Source organism: Podarcis bocagei (assembly GCF_964188305.1).
Source record: "Podarcis bocagei genome assembly, chromosome: 2".
NCBI lineage: Eukaryota > Metazoa > Chordata > Lepidosauria > Squamata > Lacertidae > Podarcis > Podarcis bocagei.
This window is the reverse complement of record NC_138126.1, coordinates 2070596-2093156: the sequence shown is the minus strand read 5'-3', so window position 1 is coordinate 2093156 and position 22561 is coordinate 2070596. Positions and strand designations below refer to the sequence as shown.

Genomic DNA, 22561 nt, shown 5'->3' with positions numbered 1-22561 from the left:
GCGCTTCCTCCCCTCCCCCTCCTCCCCCCAGGCTCTCCTGCGCCCAGAGACCCCCTTGGCCCGGCAGGGAGAGGGTGGGCTCCCCTTCCGCCATGAGAGGAGTGCCAGGGAGTTGTGAGGGGGGGGAGAGAGAGACCCCTTTCTGCCCCCCTCCCAAGAGGGTCCCCGTCGTGTCTCTGAGGGGCGAGAGAGGAGGAGCCCCTCCCCCCGCTGCAAGGGGGTTGTGAGGGGGGGGAGAGAGAGAGAGACCCCTTTCTGCCCCCCTCCCAAGAGGGTCCCCGTCGTGTCTCTGAGGGGCGAGAGAGGAGGAGCCCCTCCCCCCGCTGCAAGGGGGTTGTGAGGGGGGGGAGAGAGAGACCCCTTTCTGCCCCCTCCCAAGAGAGTCCCTGTCGTGTCTCTGAGGGGCGAGAGAGGAGGAGCCCCTCCCCCCGCTGCAAGGGGGTTGTGAGGGGGGGAGAGAGAGACCCCTTTCTGCCCCCCTCCCAATAGGGTCCCCGTCGTGTCTCTGAGGGGCGAGAGAGGAGGAGCCCCTCCCCCCGCTGCAAGGGGGTTGTGAGGGGGGGGAGAGAGAGACCCCTTTCTGCCCCCCTCCAAGAGGGTCCCTGTCGTGTCTCTGAGGGGCGAGAGAGGAGGAGCCCCTCCCCCCGCTGCAAGGGGGTTGTGAGGGGGGAGAGAGAGAGAGAGACCCCTTTCTGCCCCCCTCCCAAGAGGGTCCCCGTCGTGTCTCTGAGGGGCGAGAGAGGAGGAGCCCCTCCCCCCGCTGCAAGGGGGTTGTGAGGGGGGGAGAGAGAGAGACCCCTTTCTGCCCCCCTCCCAAGAGGGTCCCTGTCGTGTCTCTGAGGGGCGAGAGAGGAGGAGCCCCTCCCCCCGCTGCAAGGGGGTTGTGAGGGGGGGAGAGAGAGAGAGACCCCTTTTTGCCCCCCTCCCAAGAGGGTCCCCGTCGTGTCTCTGAGGGGCGAGAGAGGAGGAGCCCCTCCCCCCGCTGCAAGGGGGTTGTGAGGGGGGGAGAGAGACCCCTTTCTGCCCCCCTCCCAAGAGGGTCCCCGTTGTGTCTCTGAGGGGCGAGAGAGGAGCCCCTCCCCCCGCTGCAAGGGGGTTGTGAGGGGGGGGAGAGAGAGACCCCTTTCTGCCCCCTCCCAAGAGAGTCCCTGTCGTGTCTCTGAGGGGCGAGAGAGGAGGAGCCCCTCCCCCCGCTGCAAGGGGGTTGTGAGGGGGGGAGAGAGAGACCCCTTTCTGCCCCCCTCCCAAGAGGGTCCCCGTCGTGTCTCTGAGGGGCGAGAGAGGAGGAGCCCCTCCCCCCGCTGCAAGGGGGTTGTGAGGGGGGGAGAGAGAGACCCCTTTCTGCCCCCCTCCCAAGAGGAGCCCTGCCCAGTTGCTATGCCAACCCTGATGATCCCAGACAGAAGACCATCAAGATCACAAAGAACTTGCATATGGGAGTGGATTCAGCATGGACTGAAACAAAGGACAATGATCAGATCTTCCCTCTGGGGGCAGGAAACTGCCAACTCCCCTTTGTCTCCTGGAAGTGACTCATGGGCAAGGGGAAAGGAAGAACCAGCCAGGTGACAGGACACTCAGGTTACCACCACAACTCCTCCCTCAACCCCTTCTTTTCTGTAATGTATGCATGATGTTTCTGGGGGTGGGCTTGACCTAGAGGAGGGGAATTTCAAAAGTTATTATAAGACCTGGCACTATGTTTCTGGGTCTTTTCTGGGAACACCCTGATGCATCACTTCAATAAAGGCCAAGCCGACAGGCTGCTGTTTTGCTCCAGGTTATCCTGGTTGGTGTCTTTGTTTTGTCCAAGGGAGCCCTCGGATTTTTCCGGTAACAGTTTTGGCGACCATGCTCAGGGACACTTGGTTCTCCTGCAGAGGTGAGGAGGGAGATAGAGGGGATCTGGCGCCACTGGGCAACCTTAGCCCAGGGATCCTTCTTCCTCTCCCTGCCTCCTCTTTGCGGGCGGTAATCAATTGTCACTGTCAGAGCTGCTTCCAGACCCGAGCTCACAGAGGATCACGCTAGCCAGCATTCACTGTATAAAAGTCTTTATTGATTTACAGTTTCCATTTTCAAGCTGCAGCGCGCAACTCTACGTCTTATGAGCTAGACCGGCGAAGCTCCGTCTGAGTCCCCGCCTCCTGTACACCAACTTAATACCCTAGCCTTACTCCACCTTTTCCGCCCGACCGTTCTTCTCTGGGTCCCTCTGCCCCCCGTGGTCTCTTCCTTCCGGGACTCTTCTGACGCTGACCCCCCGGACCCTTCTGTCTCCTTGCGGCGGGCTTTAGGACCTGGCTCCCTTTCCGGGCTGCTTACTGTGCCGCCTTCCTGTGCATTTGAACTTGGCGCGCGCGCCCAACCTTCCACTTTCCGTGTGACCATTTCTTCTCTCTCCGATGGAGGTGTGGCCACTCCTGACTCATGCCCTCCCCCCTGCGGCGAGCCGCCTGATCCCGATGCCTGGCGCCCTTCCTCCCCACTGCGCTCTGCTGGGGACGTTGGCCCTGATTTCCAACTGCTGCTCTCTGAACCCCCTTTTGTCCCTTCTTCCTGGGGTGTCCCCCTAAGCTCCCCCCTTGCTCTTGTCACTGGCGCTCCTTTCTGTGAATCTTCCGATTCACTGGAAAGACTCGGAGATCTCGGGTCGTCGTCATCGCTCATCTTTCCTTCGGACTCCTCCCCCTCGCTCTCTGTTTCCTCCCTTGCCCTCGCCTCTGCTCCTGAACCCCTGACAGTCACCAAAAGCCCAACCAGGGGGAGCAAAGGCGAGGTCAAGCCGGCTAATGGGAAAGGATCCCGGGATCCGCGGGGGACATCTTCGAACGTGAGTATGGTTTGAAGTAAATACATTGGGAGGGGGGGTGGGAAAGTAACGTCCCCACAACAGCCAGACTTTCCTTCTTTCATTTCTGACGTTACCCTTTGGAGTCGGCTGGGAACGTTTTCAACTCTCCTCTTTTCTCCCCCGATTTTCCCTTTCGGAAAGTGGCCAGGAAATCGCGGAACTTTTCTGTCAGACGTTACCTCTCGGAGTCGTCTAGGGACGTCTAAAACTTTTCCTTTTCTCCCCCGTTTTCCGTCTTGGAATTGAGTCCGGGAAAGCGTGGCTCTTTTACTGTTTCTCTGACGTCTTCCCTCGGAGTCGTCCGGTGGCGTCTTTTCAAAAGTATTTTAACGCAAGGTCATTTGCTTCCTTTCAAACCTTGGTTGTTTTCTCGGACCCCGATCTGGCACTGCATTGCGCAGGCGTTCAGTAGGGGACTCCAAACTTAGTCTCAAAGGCTAGGCAGGAGGCTGTCGTGGATGGTAGAGGGGGAAATTGGGGCCCCACACTAGGATTAGTCTTGTAAACAGCGCTGAGGTAAAGGAATTCCGTGCAGAGAGACCCGTGGTTTGAGTTTCCGGGCAGAGGGACCCGTGGTTTGAGTTTCTGGGCAGAGAGACCCGTGGTTTGTTTCAGGTTCAGGTTTGAGATTTCCAGAAATTAATTCGTGGTTTATAGATAAGTAGGAATTGTGTTAGTCAAGGGTACTTTGAGTACTGAAAGGATCTTTTATCTGTCCCCCCTTTCTTTCCCATTGCCCCTCCTCCCTTGTGTGTGTGTTTCCACTCTTTCTGTCTTTAGCGTATTTCGTTAACGGGGGGGGGGGGAAGGCTCAATAATAACATATGAGAGAATGGGAGCTCACTAAACACCCTAGCTGGACTCCTCCTGGCAACAAAGCTTCCATGAAGCCTTTTTGCCCCAGAGAGGATTCTAATATGCCCCTCCACCTTGCCATCTCCAATTGGGAAAAAATAAAATAAAGGGGCAAAATGGTCTTTCAAGTACAAAGTACGAGACCGTTGTAACTTTTAGTGCGTGGCTTAGGCTCACCACCTGGAACCCAGGGCACAGCGGCCACCTCAGGGATCCTTCAACAAAATCAGGGTGTGAACCCTTAGGGAGAGCTGAACACATCAAATTTGTGTTGTTAAACTATAACCTAAAGCTAGAACATGAAACTGTAAACTTAATGGTGCTCAGAAGGCAGTAGATATAATAACAGCCCAGCCTGAGAGCCCACGCATTAGAGATCTTAGTTTCTCTGAACAAAGAATAATAAATAAATAAGGAAAATGAATAAGAGATGTACTCAAAAATTTAGAAATATTTCAAGGGTTTGTATTTACATTGGCCTCGGCATCCACAGACTGTTCTTAAATGCACATAGTTTTTAAATTGCAAGCTTGCTTCAAAAATTTTAAATCTAAGGAAGCCATGTTGGGCCTTATCAATCTTAAACAAGACAAAATGGAGAATGAAGTGTGCAAATGTTTGTTATTTGAGAGGCTCTAAAAGAGAGTTTTCCTCCCAAGTGGTAAAATCCTGTATACGTGCTACTTGTGTTCTGAAAGGAGGATTACCCCACCTCCTTCCTCTAGTTTAAGTGAGGAGGGTGATTTTAAGTCTAATGGTAAATGATGTTTTGTTGTAACTTTTGAGTTTGTGACTAAACCTCTGCTCCAGTCTATTTTTGGAAGGAGAAGTTAACCTAATGTTTCTGCAGCAAAAGCCTAGTTGAGCACAATTGCTCTCTCAAGCTAAAATGCAGTGTATGTATTTCATTAAGCATATGCCTATGAAAGTATGGTGTTCCTTCTAAGAAAAATATGTGAGTCCAGTTTTAACTTTGATTTGGTTGGACAGAAGAGTTATTGTAAGGCTCCTGATATCAGTCTCTATAAGACTTCCTGGCCTCTTTTCTCAGAAAATGCCCCCCCCCCTTGTTTCATTCTATCTGTTTCAGTTTTTTTCTCCCTTCTTACTTCTGTGCCAGGTAAATTTACTCCCGAGTAAGCTTCCTTTAAAGGAAACCGCAAAGAGGGGGGAGCAATCTTTCCCAAGGTACCCTGCATCTCACTTTCCTATTCACTTTTGTGTTCCCTTTAAATCAAATCTATAGCTGTTTTAACCATGCTTAATAAAAGATCCTCTCCCTATCTTAGAAAAAAACTGTTCACTTCAATCTTCCTTTAAATATCATTTCACTAGGAACTTGCATTCTTTAGTCTAAGGAAGCAAACTCACTCAAACTACCTCAAGATCTGCTAAAAGGGTTCTGTGTAAAGTTGGGTACTTTTATTTTCCTCTTCCTTAGTACATGATAGGAGCATAGATGTTTCCTTTCCCAGTTGTAAATCTGTACTTAAATGTGTATGTCTCTTTGATAGTACAAATCTTGCTGTGAACCCTATATTTTGGAGGATTGGACTAGATGACCCCAGGGTCTCTTTCAACTCTCCCAATTTGTGGCTGTGTGGAAGGAACATGTGTCTGCAAGCCTTGGAGGGTAATTCTTAAATTCTGGTGTGGTGATGGAGTTGAAATTCAGCCTAGCTTTGCTCTTTAGTTTTAAAAGGTGAGAGGTGAAGCTGGGATGTTTTGAAGCACAACTGGTAATATCAAGCATTTGAGTGATTACAGTGTTTATCATTAAAACTATGAATCCTGACTCTCTGGCCATTTTTTCCCATATATAAGGGCGTGGCATTGTTCCGCGAATAGCCAGAGGGATATTAGCCCTTTCCTGTACATAAAGGAAGCAGTCCCTTTTGCTTGGGCTACAATTGCTAACTTTATTGAATACTTTAATTGCTCAGTTTCTCTTTTTTGTTTAAAAAATCTAACCCTATTTTTAAAATCTACTCCATACCCTTCCCTTCCCTTATTCAAATGGTAATTTAGCCAAAGGATGCAACATTTTCAATAGTATAAAAGGTTTGCTGAGACATGAGCTCTGCACATACACAGAGGCTAGATCAGTCAAAAAAAAGAGAGAAAGAGAGAGAGAGGAAAGGGGGGAACTGTAGGGTGGAGAGAGGAGGTTTTGAGAGCTTCACCTGCAGGGAGAAACATATCCAAATTTCCTTATGTAAAAAAACTTGGAACCATTGAGGGAAATCACCCTTAATGTGTCTTTGCTCCAGGGGCTACGTAAGACAAAAGGGTTAAAAAAAAACTAGCCCATCAAAACTCAAGAGCTTTCCAGGTTCCAAATCTTAACATGCCAAATTCTTTTCACAGGTAAATATCAAAGCATTCCCCCCCCAATGGGAATTTTAGGAACAGCATTTCCTGACAGGCTTCTCACATTAAATAATTTCCCCTTTTAACAGGATATGTGAACCCCGATAACAAAGTGTTTGTCCCTCCCCCCCCCCACAGGAACTTTCTTTCTGTTCTGTGAAACAAGTCTGAATTCCTGCTATATTAGTGACTTCCATCTCTTTGTGGCTTTGACACTTTTTAAGTTACAAATAATCTGTTTTTATTTATTTAATCCGTTTTTCCATGATGTCTATGAAGTTAATCGAAGCACAACCAAACATTGTTTGTGGAATGGTACTTGTTTACCTTTGGCCTGAGCATCTCTTATTAATTCTGTCATTTTGGCTAATAATAATAATAATAATAATAATAATAATAATAATAATAATAATAAATTTTATTTATATCCCGCCCTCCCCAGCCGAAGCTGGGCTCAGGGCGGCTAACAACAATCAAATGGTTCAACATTGTAAAGCATTCACTATAAAATTAATTAAATCAAATTAAAATCAAATTAATGGCAACCATCAAGCAAAGTTTTGTGCAGATTGCCAAAGGAGGGGGTCAGGCTGCGCCCTGACAAAAGGCCTGGTGGAACAGCTCTGTCTTGCAGGCCCTGCGGAAGGATGTCAGGTCCTGCAGGGCCCTAGTCTCTTGTGACAGAGCGTTCCACCAGATTGGAGCCGCGGCCGAGAAGGCCCTGGCTCTAGTTGAGGCCAGCCTAACCTGAGGCCTGGGATCTTTAGGGTGTTTTTATTTGCAGACCGTAAATTTCTCTGTGGGACATACCAGGAGAGGCGGTCCCGTAGGTACGAGGGTCCTAGGCCGTATAGGGCTTTAAAGGTTATAACCAGCACCTTAAACCTGACCCTGTTCTCCACCGGGAACCAGTGCAGCTGGATATGATCTCGCAGCGAAGACCCCGTAAGGAGTCTCGCCGCGGTATTCTGCACCCGCTGGAGTTTCTGGGTCAGTCTCAAGGGCAGCCCCACGTAGAGCGAGTTACAATAATCCAGTCTGGAGGTGACCATCGCATGGATCACAGTGGCTAGGTCAGGGCGAGAGAGATAAGGAGCCAACTGCTTAGCTTGGCGGAGATGAAAAAACGCCGCCTTTGTTATAGCTGTAATCTGCGCCTCCATAGAGAGGGAGGTATCGAAGATTACACCCAAACTCTTCACGGACGATGCTGGCACTAATTGCACCCCCGCAAGAGACGGGAGTTGCCCCCTCAATCCCATATCGCTCCGTCCCAGCCAGAGGACCTCTGTCTTCGAAGGGTTTAACTTCAACCGGCTCCCACGTAGCCATCCAGCCACAGCTTCCAGACATCTGGTCAGTGTATCTGGGGCCGAGTCAGGATGGCCATCCATCAACAGATAGAGTTGGGTGTCATCGGCATACTGATGGCAACCCAGCCCAAAACTCCGGACAAGCTGGGCGAGGGGGCGCATAAAGATGTTAAAAAGCATCGGGGAGAGAATCGCACCCTGAGGCACTCCACACACCAAGGAGTGGCGCGATGACAATTCCCCCCCAAGCGCCACCCTCTGTCCCCGACCGGAGAGAAACGAGCGCAGCCATTGAAGGACTGTGCCCTGTATCCCCACGTCGGCAAGGCGGCGGTCCAGGAGTTCGTGATCGACCATGTCGAAGGCTGCTGACAGGTCTAGAAGAATCAGCAGCCCCGACCCGCCTCGATCCAGCTGCCTGTGGAGATCATCTGTTAGGGCGACCAGAGCCGTCTCGGTCCCATGACCAGCACGGAAGCTGGCTAGTTCAAGGTACTTGCACAACTTTAAATTGCCATTCATTTTTTTCTTGGTATTAAGTCATTTCCCAGTATTTTGCTATTAACATTCTAGCCGATGTTGTCACATCAAGAAACACTCTTTTATTTTCATTGTTACTTCAGATTTCTTAAAATTGTGTGTCTTAGCATTTATTTATTTTTCGTTCCTCATAAGTCATTGTGTGCGTGTGTGTGTGTGTGTTTCATTATTATTTTAACCTTGTATTTTTTTACAGTTCTCTTTCTCTCCAAAGTGAAGGAAAGCAAACGAACTAAGCAGATAATAACAGTAATTATATGGAAACATGATAATAATATTGAAAGGAATAAAATGCTTATTCCGCTAAGATTTTTATTATTTGCAGCTTCCCACGGAAACTGAAGGACATCCTTTTTTGCCTTTCGCCCCTTCCCTTTTCTAACTCTGTCCCCAAAACCCTGCCCCTTACAGGATATCACTTCTACAGATGTGTTACTACAGATCCGATGAAAAGCTTCGCCACCACAAGACTATTACCTGCAGCAGCAACAACAACAGACACCAAAGTTTTCAAAGTGGCCACAGCAATTTCTTTCAAAGGGGAAGTGGGGCTGACAAAGGGGGGTGGAGTTGAATTGCAAGGACATCTTCTCACTTTGAACCTCAAGACTGTGCTCCAGGATTCAAAAGATGCATACATAAATATCCCAATTGTCTCAAGATATGCAACTGATATTTAATTAGTTTGTTTTGTATTATGTGTTATTACGTAGGAATGTTGAAATGTGTCTGACAGTGTGTTGTTTCCACAAATGGGGGGGGGGGCTATTTCTGGGGCTATTTTTCTGTGTTTTATGTTTAATGTCTTATTCCTTACAACCCAGTGGAGGATTCTCATACATTTTATGCCTTTTAACAGACCAGGCTATTATGTAGTCCAGTGTTTAGAATTAGATAAATTTATAACCACATTTCGTTGTTCCACCTGGCACTCTGCCAACTTCCCTACCCATTTTAAAATGTGCTAAAACTCACTTAACCAAAGAGAAGCTGATAAGATACATGAAGGTGCATATGCTTTGGTTTAGCAGGAATAATCCCTTATAGAGTTAAATTGACTTATTTGGACAAGTGCCCTATTAACAGATTGGTTTGAAAAGTTGAGAACCATGGGGCAAGAAAAATTCAAATTGGACTCAGTTTGAATTGGGCAAGTGTATCCAGGCTGCAATTAGCTTTTTGGTCCTTAATGTGCAAGTGAGCAACTTCCCATGACTGCAAGACCAAAGCCTATAATAATAAAATCCCATAGAATGGCCAAGGCAAAGACATTTCTCTCATGAAGTGCCCAAACCTGTGACAGCTGTGGTGAGTGCCAGGCAACATGGTTGATATGAAAGCCCTAAGTGGATTCACCAGGGATTGCCACTCCTGTGACACCAGGCCGGTGTGAGACCACAGAAGAGCTACCTGAGAACACAAAAAATGGCGGGGGACAAAGCAAATTGCATTTTTCAGCCATTAGTGGACCTTCCTGCTAAATGTAAAGCATACGCCACTATTGAGAAAATATTTCTTCCAAGGTACTAGAATGCCACAAGTAACTGAGCAACAAAATATTAATTTTACATGATATCCTATGTCCAACTATGTGCACTGTTACACCATTATATTTCTATGCAAATATCCTTAAAGTAGCATGATATCCAAGTCCCTTTCAGGTTCACATGGACACACACATCTGGGACGGAGAATAACAGGTTAATATTTACCACCTTAAATTGTGCGGAGAAAAGGATTGCAAAGCAGCCACCTTTGCAATCTTATCTCCGAAGGGGGGAACTGTAACAGGAACCCCCCCACCCCAATCATTCTGTTTGTACAAACTTCACACACACACACACACACACTCACACACTGCATACACCACATTTGTTATAAATTCATAGAAAATCAACCATACATCGGATTGCACTGTTCCATTTTTATTTTACTCCATATGACAAGAACTATCAAAGGGGGGTGGCTTAGTCCTGGTCAGCCATAATCCCTTCACCATCTCAGCACATCCACAGGAGCCCTGCCCAGTTGCTATGCGAACCCTGATGATCCCAGACAGAAGACCATCAAGATCACAAAGAACTTGCATATGGGAGTGGATTCAGCATGGACTGAAACAAAGGACAATGATCAGATCTTTACTCTGGGGGCAGGAAACTGTTACTGGTTTCAGAACTCACAGGGTTAAGGAGTTCTGTGTGACGTCTCTTACCTGAGGCGTGGTTAGAAACTCTTTGGGAGTGGTCTGACTCTGAGAGTTTCATTCTGGTTTCGTTTTTGCGGAGAGAGGACGCAAGATGGGTCAGTTCTCGCCAGGTTGATTTAAGAGCTGTTTTACTTCATGATTAAAGGCAAGAGAAGATAAGAAACGCCTGTGTGTCTGGATTTATTACCACAAGCTGCAATTGCTTCACCGCTGTGTTTATCTCTGCTACCGGCAAGAGGGAGAGGCAGGAAGGATTTTTGGATCAGCACGGACAGGCTGCAGAGCTGCACAGGGAAGTGTGCTGGACTCCATGTTCGTTTTTCTTGGAACTCATGGCAACTCTGACTTCTCCGTTGCCATAGGTTATGGGCAGTTTGCCAAAGCTTTGAAGCATTGCAGGAACGTCCCACATGTGTGGGGGAGCCAGCAGGAAAGTTGCTGGGGCCAGCCGGAGCTTTGCTGTCTTTGAAGCTGGAAGGAGCTTGCTGGGGAGAGCCGATCTGCCGGAGGCCGGAGGAAGCTGGTGCTGTCGTGAGTAAGCTTACCCCGGGGGAGAAGGAGATGGCTCAGTCCCAGGAACATGGCTTTGAGCTTAAGCTGCCATGTGAGAAGTTAACAATCCAAACGTGGCTGGAGTGGAGTTATTTAGCAGAGTTGTCCCTAGTGGGAGCCAATCTCTGGGAATTGGTCACACCGATGTCTACGTCAGCTGAGGCAGTTGCAAGCCAAAGTGAAGCTGAGGAGCGTGTGATGGCGTTTTTGGCTGACAACGTAAGTGCTGATTTGAGGCCTATAGTTCTGGATGCAAGGAAACCTGCGGTCACTTGGCTAGCTCTACAGGAAGTGTGCAACGCTGGGGGCGGAAGCAAGGGCCGGGAGATGGCTGCATCAGAACAGGGGAGGCCAGAGGGCACTAAGCACCTTCGTGGAAGCTGGTGCACAGCTGGGAAAGGCTGTGGGACCCCTAAGGGGGGCAAAGAGACTATTACTACTGCTGCTGTTGCTGCCAGTTTCGCAGGGTCTGAAAGCTGCGCTGGTGATGCAACGTGTCTGCGTGAGGAGCTTGGAGAGAGGCAAGCTGCTGGGAGCCCTTTACCTACCACTGGGGGTGCAGGAAAGCGTCCTGGGAGCCCTGAGAGCAGTGGGGGGGGGGCGGTGAGCTGTAAAAGCACAGAAAAGCCTCTTTTTCCAAAGGCTGCCAAGAGTTGTTTGCGTCGAAAGTCGAAGCCTGGGAAACAGGACACTGCTAGATGCGTCAAGGTCAGCCATCTGCTGCAGAGGGAGATAACGCCTGCAGAGTTGTCTGGGAACTCTGAGATAAGTCCAGTCTTCGGAGCAACGCAGGATGTTGCGGTTTCGGACGCTGCCAAGGACAGAGGCAGCGGGACGTTTGTTGCTGCCATGGCAACTTTGAAAAACAATGCCAGCAGGGACACAGATGTGAAGTGGGTGTTGGATTCGGGTGCCAGTCATCACCTGATAACGCCATCTGCTGGGGAGCTGCGGAATTGCAGGGCTGTTTCAAGTGGAATGACTGTTACATTAGCTGATGGGACACAAAAAACAGTGTGTAATGCTGCAAATGTATATATTTCTGTTTTGCAGGCGGAGCTGGAGTGCTTCATTGTACCAGGGATGAAGTGTTGCCTGTTATCGATACCTGCTTTGGCGAAACAGGGCTACAAAATTTGTTTTGAAAATAACACCTGTTCTATTTCCAGAGGGGGGAAGGGCAAGGACAATCTCTTTGTTCTGGAGACACCTCTGGAGGGTGGTGGGAATGCAGGAAAAGCAAAGGCGAAGTGTGCTAGTGTTCCCAGCCATGATTCATGCAACAAGGTTCAAAGGGGCAGGTTTCCCGGGGTAAAGAGGGTAACCACAGTACCTTTTGAGTTGGTTCACACAGACCTTACAGGGCCAATGAAATGTGAGAGTCTGGGTGGGGCCAGGTATCTGCTAACGATGGCAGATGTTTTTTCTCAGAATTTATGGTGTTTTTCTCTCAGGTCACAGAGGGAGGCGGCGCAACTGATCAAGGATTGGGTTGCGGAGGTGGAACTAAGGTTTTCCACCAAGGTGCAAGAGTTCAGGAGCGACCGTGGGTCACAGTTCACTGGGTCTGCTCTGAAGGAGTTCTTCAAGGAAAAGGGAATTCGTCACCAGGTGACGGGTGCAAAGTCTCCTCAAGAGAGAGGCGTGGCAGAGCACAGGAGTGAAGCACTGGCTGGAGTTGTCAGGGTTTTGCTGTGTGACTCTGGGCTGCCTCAGAGCTTTTGGAGTGAGGCTTGGAAATTTGCCAGCTTTGTTTTTAACAGGTCCTACAATCACGATGTAGGTGACACACCGTATTTTCTGTTGCACAAGAGGAAGCCACAGGTGCGTTTCTTCCGTTCTTTTGGTTCGAGGGCCTCAGTGCCGATACCAACAGCGCAACGGAAGGAGGGGGGTCCAAGGTACCAGGACATGATCTTCTGTGGGTATGATCCTGCAACAAATGGGTGGAAGTTTGCATACCCAGAGGGTGATCAGACCAAGCTGCTGGTCAGCAAGCATGCTGAGTTCTTTGAGCAGGGTGGTTGGTCACAGCCTAGGTATGGTCCTGATTTTCTCTCAGAATGCTTGTCCGATTCTGAGGAGGAGGAAAGGGAGGAACAAAGGGAGGAACAAAGGGAGGAAGGAGAGGCAAAGGCGGAGCCTGTTGCTGAAGACCAGGATGCTGATGATGGTCAAGCACAGGGGTGGGTTTCTCCACAGGTTAAGAGGGAACCCAAAAGCGAGCCTTCATCTCCTGTTAGCCAAGTGCAGGAAGTCCGAAGACGCAGCAAGTCAGAGGGGGAGTCTTCTGAGCTTGCTGGAGACACACTTGCTGATCCCAGTGGGTCAGGAGGAGCGCCCGAGGTTGTGCTCCGGCGGTCAACTCGGACCACAAAGGGGGTTCCACCGGAGAGATTTCAGGTCACCAGTGCGTGGGTTGGTTTCGCACAGTGTGATTCTGGGAGTGAGGAAGGGATTCAACAATTGCCTGGGATAAATGCCAGTGGGAGGCAAAAGGCAATGGGAGGTGAGTTGAACTCAAAGAGGTCTGTAAATAGGGGTTCACAGTTTCCCTCAGGGTTCGAGACGAGAGGGGGTGTTACTGGTTTCAGAACTCACAGGGTTAAGGAGTTCTGTGTGACGTCTCTTACCTGAGGCGTGGTTAGAAACTCTTTGGGAGTGGTCTGACTCTGAGAATTTCATTCTGGTTTCGTTTTTGCGGAGAGAGGACGCAAGATGGGTCAGTTCTCGCCAGGTTGATTTAAGAGCTGTTTTACTTCATGATTAAAGGCAAGAGAAGATAAGAAACGCCTGTGTGTCTGGATTTATTACCACAAGCTGCAATTGCTTCACCGCTGTGTTTATCTCTGCTACCAGCAAGAGAGAGAGGCAGGAAGGATTTTTGGATCAGCACGGACAGGCTGCAGAGCTGCACAGGGAAGTGTGCTGGACTCCATGTTCGTTTTTCTTGGAACTCATGGCAACTCTGACTTCTCCGTTGCCATAGAAACTGCCAACTCCCCTTTGTCTCCTGGAAGTGACTCATGGGCAGGGGGAAAGGAGGAACCAGCCAGGTGACAGGACACTCAGGTTACCACCACCAACTCCTCCCTCAACCCCTCCTTTCTGTAATGTATGCATGATGTTTCTGGGGGTGGGCTTGACCTAGAGGAGGGGAATTTCAAAAGTTTTTATAAGACCTAGCACACTATTTTTCTGGGTCTTTTCCTCTCTCCTGCAAGTGAGGGGAACACCCTGATGCATCAGCTCAATAAAGGCCAAGCCTACAGGCTGCTGTTTTGCTCCAAGTTATCCTGGTTGGTGTCTTTGTTTTGTCCAAGGGAGCCCTCGGATTTTTCCGGTAACACCACCAAGGCCCCAAAATCAGCTGGCTCTCAGCCCATCATCACTCACCCCAGCACTCCAGATTCTCCCCCTCCCTATTTAACATTATATTATATCTGCTATTATACTTGTGAGACATGACCTTCATTTCTTTAAAGACCTGTCTATACAACTTTATATACAAATACCAGAACTTCACATGCACTCCATGCATTTAAGACTGATTTCCCATTATCTGAGTTCATTGATGGGAAGGAAAGTGAACTCTGAGAGAAATACGTCAAACACTCCATACATCTAAATGTTTTCTTCTCCCCTTTGAGAATCTGTAGAGGTTTCTTAAGCATCCCATTCTAACTGATGCACCGCTCTGGGACTTCCAGGTTGTCGCATCGGAGTTCAGTCGCCTGCCATGCACCCTCCGCAGCAGATCAGGTGCTGTGGTCAACTGGTCCCCAACCATTTGCCCCTCCCTCACCTGTCTTTGCTCTCCGGCCAGACCAGGTTTCTGGAGCAAGGCTGGCAGACCCTTTTACCTTTTCAGAAACAGGACGAAACAGAACTGGTAAGGCTGCCACCACTCCCTTGTCCCAGGGTTACCTTAAGCCACAGCTCAAGGGAGACGGCTGTGTTTCTTCGTTACCGGTTAACCCCAAACTGCAAGTTGCTTCCACAAGCTTGCAGGTAGAAATTCTTTAGTAAGGCACAACCAAGAAGCATTGGATTTAGTAAGGCACAACCAAAAGCATTGGATTTAGCTATTTTCCCGGATAGGCACACACAATACAAGTGAAAGTTTCTTGCTTAAAATTTATTTTAAAACATAAAGAACATGCTAAAAAGCAGGCACATCTTTTGGTAGATTACAAGTAAAGAGAAAATAAAAACGTTGCAAAATATAGCTAGCTAATACTCACTTCTACACTCTAAGGCAAAGATAGGAGAGTTCAGAGTCCTTCAGAAATCCGCATTCAGAGGCCTTAGGAAATCTTCATCACAAAAGAACGGCTGCTTAGGTGGAACATCAGCAGCCGGGCGATTTTGTGGATTGCAGAGTGCGCCTTCCCAGCCATTCTCAAGATCTTTTATCCCTAATTTGCACGTGGAATCAGATCCCCCAGGACAATCACCACTCTTGGTTACATTTGAATTCTCCAATGACCAGCTTGTGGGTTAATAATTTTAACTTCTGACAGCTGGGCCAATTAAGACTCCAGAGCCTAGATCAAAGTTGTTTCCTCCCTTTCTTGGAGCTTATGCAAATGCACCTCCTTTGGGCAATTAACAGGGAGATAACATCACCGGCTGGATATACATAACTTCCCTCACAGGTGCCAACTCTTCACATTATCCAGAGAATTCCTCTCCCATAGTAAACCTTTCACGCCCTTGGAGCCAACGGGTCTACGGGTTAAAGCAACAGGACCTAGTTCCCATAATTCTTGCTGGTTTCCCACAAGGCCTCACTCTCCGCTTGACCAAAGTACTAACTTTACTACAGGTGCCATGGGGGTGGGAGAGAGAGTGTGGGTATAGCCCCCCCATAAGGCTCTGGGGTTACTGGAACATCAGAGCACCCTGCCTAAAGTGGAAAGCTATAAAAATGTTGGGTGTTAACAAGAACTTGACTATGGGCCAGACGAGGAAGACACCCTCAACCAAAGTAGAGAAGGAGAAACAAGAGGAGAAAGAAAGAAAAAAATGACTTGATGGAGATTCTTGCTTTCAGAGTGAAATCAGCTTATGCAAAAGCAAATAAACTACCAGGAGTTTGATTGATTTTATGAAACTCAAGATCAAGAACTCCAAACACACTACCAGAAAAACTGATTACAATGCTCAAAATTGCTGAAGAAAAGAACCAGCTATAAGTTTCTGGCTGATGCGCTCAAGAAGAATTCAATTCCCTTTAGTTGAGAATTCCTGGAAGGGAATTTTTTTATGTACATAGGGAAGAAACAAAGATGGCAAGGGCCAATAAAAACAGAGGCATTCTAGAGGAAATATATTTTAAAAAAGAGCTGGGAGACGAGCTGGAGGAGGGAGATAGCTGATAAGGGGAAAGGGGACTTAAAACTGTTTAAAGGATTCAATGATGGATTTAAAATTGTTTTCATTGAATGTGAATGGTTTGAACAACAAAACCAAATGAAATAAAATTACACATATTTTCACAAGGAAACAACAACAAAAATGATTATTGGTAAATAAAGGACTAGGACAGGAATTCAGATAAAACAAAGAAAAGAGGGGTGGTACTATATATGAATTCCAAACTGGACTCTAAACAGATCTTTAGAGGTGAAGAATTATTGCAGTGAAAGTGATGGTGAAGGAGAAAAAAATATTATTGGTAGGAGCTGACGCACCTAATGAGGAAAAAGAAAGATTTCTTCCAACTATTGGATGAAAGTATGTCTGAGGTTTATGTTGGAAATATAATTATTATGGGCAATTTTAATGGAGTAGTATCACTGGACTAAGACAGAACACTGTAGAAAGGTATCTCAAAAGAAGGCAAAATACCAAATACTTTTTTTGTAATTAATTATGTAATTAGGAAGAATTTATAGAGAGTTTGGAAAATGTATAAGGATTTGTTGGAAAGAAAACATCTTTGTGGCTTTCAGCCAACCAGATGAATTATAACTAGAGAGAAAATTACTTAGGGTGATGCTCCTGAAGAAACCATTTCTTTTAGGGATAACTGGGTTAAATGTTCCATGAAGACAGATGAACGACAGTAGCAAGAGTACTTTATGCAGAAAAATGGCAAAATCAAGAGACAGCTACACTGTTCCAAAAGTGATGGAATATGTCAAATTGGCAAATTTAACTATGAAAATAAGAAATCAAGGCAGACTTTAAAGAGGAGTGGAAACCTTTTGTTGAATATTTAAAGAATTTTTGTAAACATGTACAAACACAGGTAGGAGCTGAATGGAAAACAACAGTTGAATACTTGCTGGAGAAGAGTGTGGAAAAGGTAAGGTGTAAATATCTGAAAGATGCAGCAATTTAAAAATTCTATGGGGAAACCATGGAGAGGAAGTCAAGTATGAAATAAATGTGTATCTGGAAAGTATGTAGCAATTTGTAAATAAATTGCATATAAAATCATATACATATAAAGTAATAGAAGAACTTCCCACACTCCTTCCATTCAAATCATTTCTGCTTTTTCTATTTGTTGGTATATCTGTTGGGTTTCAACTCTTAAAGCTTCTCCTCCTTGTGAGTCCATTGATGTTTTGTAAGAACATCAGGATTGAAGAGCTATCTACACTCCATATAAGTAAGTGGTTTTCGCTCTGTGAGTTCAATGGTGTTTGCTAAGGTGCCCACTTCTATTGAAGCTCTTTCCACACTCCATGCATTTAAATGGTTTCTCTCCTGTGTGACTCCGTTGATGAACACTAAGTGTTCCACTATCAGTGAAGCTCTTTCCACATTCCATGCACTTAAATGGTTTCTCACCTGTGAGTGCAGGAAACACCATCAGAGCACTCCTGACATATGGTTGTCAAGCCTCTGCTTAAAGACCTCCAAAGAAGGAGACTCCAGGGGGGCCACTAGGTGGCACATCAGAAGATGGCTGACAATAACATCACTCTGACACACACGAGGTCATTTGGAGGCTATGATGGGGGTAATTAGCCTCCTTAACCCCCCCAGGATTGTGGAGGGGACGGCCCTTGCCTGCTGTGCCCTATACCACCCCCGAATTTGTGGGGGTGGGGGCACTAGGCACAAAGCCCTCCTGTGGGATTCCGGCATTCCTGGACACCGTCCCTGATTCGCACCGCTAGTTGCAAGAATCTTCAAAAGAAACAATTTGGACAAGATAAATTGCACATACTTCAAGGAAAAATGGGGAGTAAAGACTGCTGACAGAAGAGATCTCTGATAACAAGACAAGAATAAAATATGAGAGGATACGTCAAGATACGGTACAACAAATGACTGAGGGGGGGAAAACCTGCCTTTCCTTTTTTTATGTGAGTAAACAAGAATCCCCTCCCCTGATGAGTCAGAAATTAAGGTCTTAAGCTGTAGATTTATGACTGTGTGGAGATAAACTTTGTAACCAAAGCAATGTTTCAAGACAAAGCTGGAAAGCTAAGAGTTTTGGAATGATGCAGTTAAAAATGCCGTCGCCATTTTGGGAGGCATTGTTGGAGCTCTTGGGTCTGGGAGGAGAAAGAGAGAAATCAACTTCTTGGTGGGACTTAAGAGCGACAAATGCCTAATTTATGATGGAAAGAGCGATGGTATCTACAAAAGAGATATATGGAAACCATCTGGACTTAGTTTGGAGGAACGGGAAATCCACACAGGATTATTATATTTGCTTATCGGCTTAAGGAGACTAACAGAAAAGATCGTAAAAGAAAAAGAGAAATTATATGAACAAGATATGATGTGGAAACACCAAGATAAGACTGGATAGAATTATGAACTTTGTCTGGACTGATTGGGACTGATTTGGACATTAACGCAGTAATAAGAAGATGATCTGATCCCCCTTTGGATCTTGAAGTATGGGTTCCCCCAACAAAATTTAAAAATTTGGCTTTGTACAGTGGTGCCCCGCAAGACGAATGCCTCGCAAGACAAAAAACTCGCTAGACGAAAGGTTTTTCCATTCGCGATTTGCCTCGCAAGACGAATTCCCCTATGGGCTTGCTTCGCAAGACGAAAACGTCTTGCGACTTTGTTAAACCGTTTAAACCGTGCTTCGCAAGAAGAAAAATTCGTTAGACGGCAAAAATTGCGGAACGAATTAATTTCGTCTTGCGGGGCACCACTGTAATTTGGAATTTATGCGATGTGATTTAATTTGATGAGATTGGCCAGTTAATAAAAATTATTTAAAAAACAAACAAAAACAAAGAAGGAGACTCCACCACACTCCTTGGCAGCAAATTCCACTGTCGAACAGCTCTTACTGTCAGGAAGTTCTTCCTAATGTTTAGGTGCAATCTTCTTTCTTGTAGTTTGGATCCATTGCTCCATGTCCGCTTCTCTGGAGCAGCAGAAATGGTTTCTCCCCTGTGTGACTCCATTGATGAATTCTAAGGTGTCCACTAGTAGTGAAGCTCTTTCCAAATTCCATGCATTTAAATGATTTCTCCCCCGTGTGACTCTGTTGATGAATTCTAAGGCTTCCGCTAGTAGTGAAGCTCTTTCCACACTCTATGCAATTAAATGGTTTCTCCCCCGTGTGACTCCGTTGATGAATTCTAAGGTCTCCACTCTGACTGAAGCTCTTTCCACACTCCATTCATTTAAATGGTTTCTCCCCCGTGTGAGTCCGTTGACGAATTCTAACGTCTCCACTCTGACTGAAACTCTTTCCACATTCCATGCATTTAAATGGTTTCTCCCCCGTGTGACTCCGTTGATGAATTCTAAGGTTTCCACACTGACTGAAGCTCTTTCCACATTCCATGCACTTAAATGGTTTCTCTCCTCTGTGAGTCCGTTGATGAATTCTAAGGTTTCCACTTTGACTGAAGCTCTTTCCACACTCCATGCATTGAAATGGTTTCTCCCAAGTGTGACTCCGTTGATGAATTCTAAGGTCTCGACTCTGACTGAAGCTCTTTCCACACTCCATGCATTTAAATGGTTTCTCCCGTGTGAGTCCGTTGATGAATTCTAAGGTTTCCACTCTGACTGAAACTCTTTCCACATTCTATGCATTTAAATGGTGTCTCCCCTGTGAGTTCGTTGATGTTTTCTAAGGTGTCCACTCTGACGGAAGCTCTTTCCACATTCCATGCATTTAAATGGTGTCTCCCCTGTGTGACTCAGTTGATGAATTCTAAGGCTTCCGCTAGTAGTGAAGCTCTTTCCACACTCCATACATTCAAATGGTTTCTCCCCTGTGTGACTCCGTTGATGAATTCTAAGGTTTCCACTCTCACTGAAGCTCTTTCCACACTCCATACATTCAAATGGTTTCTCCCCTGTGTGACTCCGTTGATGAATTCTAAGGTTTCCACACTGACTGAAGCTCTTTCCACACTTCATACATTCAAATGGTTTCTCCCCTGTATGACTCCGTTGATGTCCTCTAAGTTTTCCACTGTCAGTGAAGCTCTTTCCACACTCCATGCATTTAAAAGGTTTCTCCCCTGTGTGAGTTCGTTGATGTTTTCTAAGGTCTCCACTCTGACTGAAACACTTTCCACATTCCATGCATTTAAATGGTTTCTCCCCTGTGTGAGTCCGGTGATGAATTCTAAGGTTTCCGCTAGTAGTGAAGCTCTTTCCACACTCCAAGCATTTAAATGATTTCTCCCCTGTGTGAGTCCATTGATGTCTTCTAAGTTTTCCACTGTCAGTGAAGCTCTTTCCACACTCTATGCATTTAAATGGTTTCTCCCCCGTGTGACTCCGTTGATGAATTCTAAGGTCTCCACTCTGACTGAAGCTCTTTCCACACTCCATGCATTTAAATGGTTTCTCCCCTGTGTGAATCCGTTGATGAATTCTAAGTTTTCCACTATCAGTGAAGCTCTTTCCACACTCCATGCATTTAAATGGTTTCTCCCCCGTGTGACTCCGTTGATGAATTCTAAGGTTTCCACTCTGACGGAAGCTCTTTCCACATTCCATGCATTTAAATGGTGTCTCCCCTGTGTGAGTTCGTTGATGTTTTCTAAGGTGTCCACTCTGACGGAAGCTCTTTCCACACTCCATGCATTTAAATGGTGTCTCCCCTGTGTGAGTCCGTTGATGAATTCTAAGGCTTCCGCTAGTAGTGAAGCTCTTTCCACACTCCATGCATTTAAATGGTGTCTCCCCTGTGTGAGTTCGTTGATGAATTCTAAGGCTTCCGCTAGTAGTGAAGCTCTTTCCACACTCCATGCATTTAAATGGTGTCTCCCCTGTGTGAGTTCGTTGATGTTTTCTAAGTTTTCCACTGTCAGTGAAGCTCCTTCCACACTCCATACTTTCAAATTGTTTATGTTCTCTCTTTTCACACTCCATTTATTTAAATGGTTTCTTCGTTAGTTCCATTGGACGTGGCCCACCAGAATTCTGACTGCCTTCTCCATTGTCTTCTTTCGATGGGGTGGGGAGAAAATCCTATTTGTTTTCTAGGAAGAGAACAAAGTACTATTACAATTAGCACCTGCTCTTATTTTAACATCTTTTACAGTCTCTCCTGTCCTCCATCTGTTCCAAATTTTTAGGAAAGGCAAATGTAATAATGTAAAATAATGGTCATCCATAATCAGCCTTTTATAACCCTTAATTATTGTTAATGAAGCAGTATTATCCTAGAATACGGTTGAACTGTGCTGTTTACGTTTTATAAAAAGTGGTTTCTCACAGGAAAGGGAGCTGCTCTATGTTACATGAACCTGGCCAATATTCATCAGGGTCCTAAGTTCATCATGAAGTTCTTCATCCGCTGCACTATAATCCTCCACCCCTTGGGCCACATTTTGTCCCCTTCGACCTCTAGATCTTTATTAATCACCAGCACAGTCCCTTTGGCCTCAGGAGGTCCATACTGACCATTTTGGGAGACCCATATATAAGTCTAGTGACAAGGCTTGGTGCTTGTGGTCGGTTGAAGGAGTGTTCAGTTGGAGAATAGAGGAGGGAGAAAGGTTGTTTTCTGCTGCTCCAGAGAAGCGGACACGGAGCAATGGATCCAAACTACAAGAAAGAAGATTCCACCTAAACATTAGGAAGAACTTCCTGACAGTAAGAGCTGTTCGACAGTGGAATTTGCTGCCAAAGAGTGTGGTGGAGTCTCCTTCTTTGGAGGACTTTAATGCACAAATTGTCATCTCATCTGTCCCCCAAGTTGAACGACGTGGCCCAGGGAGAGAGGGGAAAATAGTGGAAGTGAACAGCTGGCTTCGCAAATGGTGCAAACAGGAACGGTTGGGATTCTTAGATCACGGACTGCAGTTTCTTGAAGATGGACTTCTGGCAAGCGATGGGCTGCACCTCACAACGGTTGGGAGGAATGTTTTTGCCAAAAATCTCAGAAACCTCATCAGGAGGGCTTTGAACTGACTAATGTGGGGGAGGGAGACAGTGCTCCTGAAGGTAGGAGTCTATCAATTGATGAAGATGATCATCCAAATGTCATAGATCAAATGGAGCAAACAGCACACAGACCTAGTGGTGGGAGGAAAAAATCCTTAAATAAGAGACACGGGGGAATGATTAATAGACTTCAATGTCTGTACACTAATGCGCAAAGCATGGGTAATAAACAAGATGAGCTTGAGCTCTTGGTACAGCAAGATAAATATGACATAATAGGCATCACTGAAACCTGGTGGGATAAGTCCCACGATTGGAATGTAATAATGGGGGGATACAATCTATTTCAGAGAAAGAGACCAGACAAGAAAGGAGGAGGAGTGGCGTTATATGTCAGGGATGTGTATACCTGTGAAGAGATCCAAGATTTAGAACCTCAAAGCCAAAGTGAGAGCATTTTGGTCAAAATTAAGGGAGAGAAGAATAACAGTAACCTCATTGTGGGAGTTTACTATAGATCCCCAAGCC

At 46.5% G+C, this 22561-nt stretch overlaps 4 protein-coding genes across 4 annotated transcripts in view; 1 reads left to right on the top strand and 3 right to left on the bottom strand.

Annotated features, from left to right (window-relative positions):
* Positions 1–22561, top strand: part of LOC308580498 (uncharacterized protein) — a 332166-nt gene that overhangs the window by 176933 nt on the left and 132672 nt on the right. The window lies entirely within an intron of this gene.
* LOC308580947 (uncharacterized protein) overlaps positions 1–22561 on the bottom strand; it is a 182794-nt gene that overhangs the window by 79693 nt on the left and 80540 nt on the right. The gene's annotated exons all lie outside the window — the stretch shown is intronic.
* LOC308578706 (uncharacterized protein) overlaps positions 1–22561 on the bottom strand; it is a 120670-nt gene that overhangs the window by 79693 nt on the left and 18416 nt on the right. The window lies entirely within an intron of this gene.
* On the bottom strand, positions 17509–19707 carry LOC308581205 (uncharacterized protein). The gene is made up of 2 exons (XM_081183736.1): positions 18823–19707; positions 17509–18590 (listed from the first exon to the last, which is right to left on the bottom strand). Exon 1 carries the CDS (start codon positions 19635–19637, stop codon positions 19302–19304), a length of 336 nt encoding a protein of 111 aa, XP_081039862.1. The 5' UTR covers positions 19638–19707; the 3' UTR covers positions 17509–18590; positions 18823–19301.

Bases quoted from the DNA above. Each gene is read 5' to 3' on its own strand.
- LOC308581205 (XM_081183736.1), bottom strand. From the start codon at position 19,637: ATGGAGTGTGGAAAGAGCTTCAGTCAGAGTCGAGACCTTAGAATTCAT.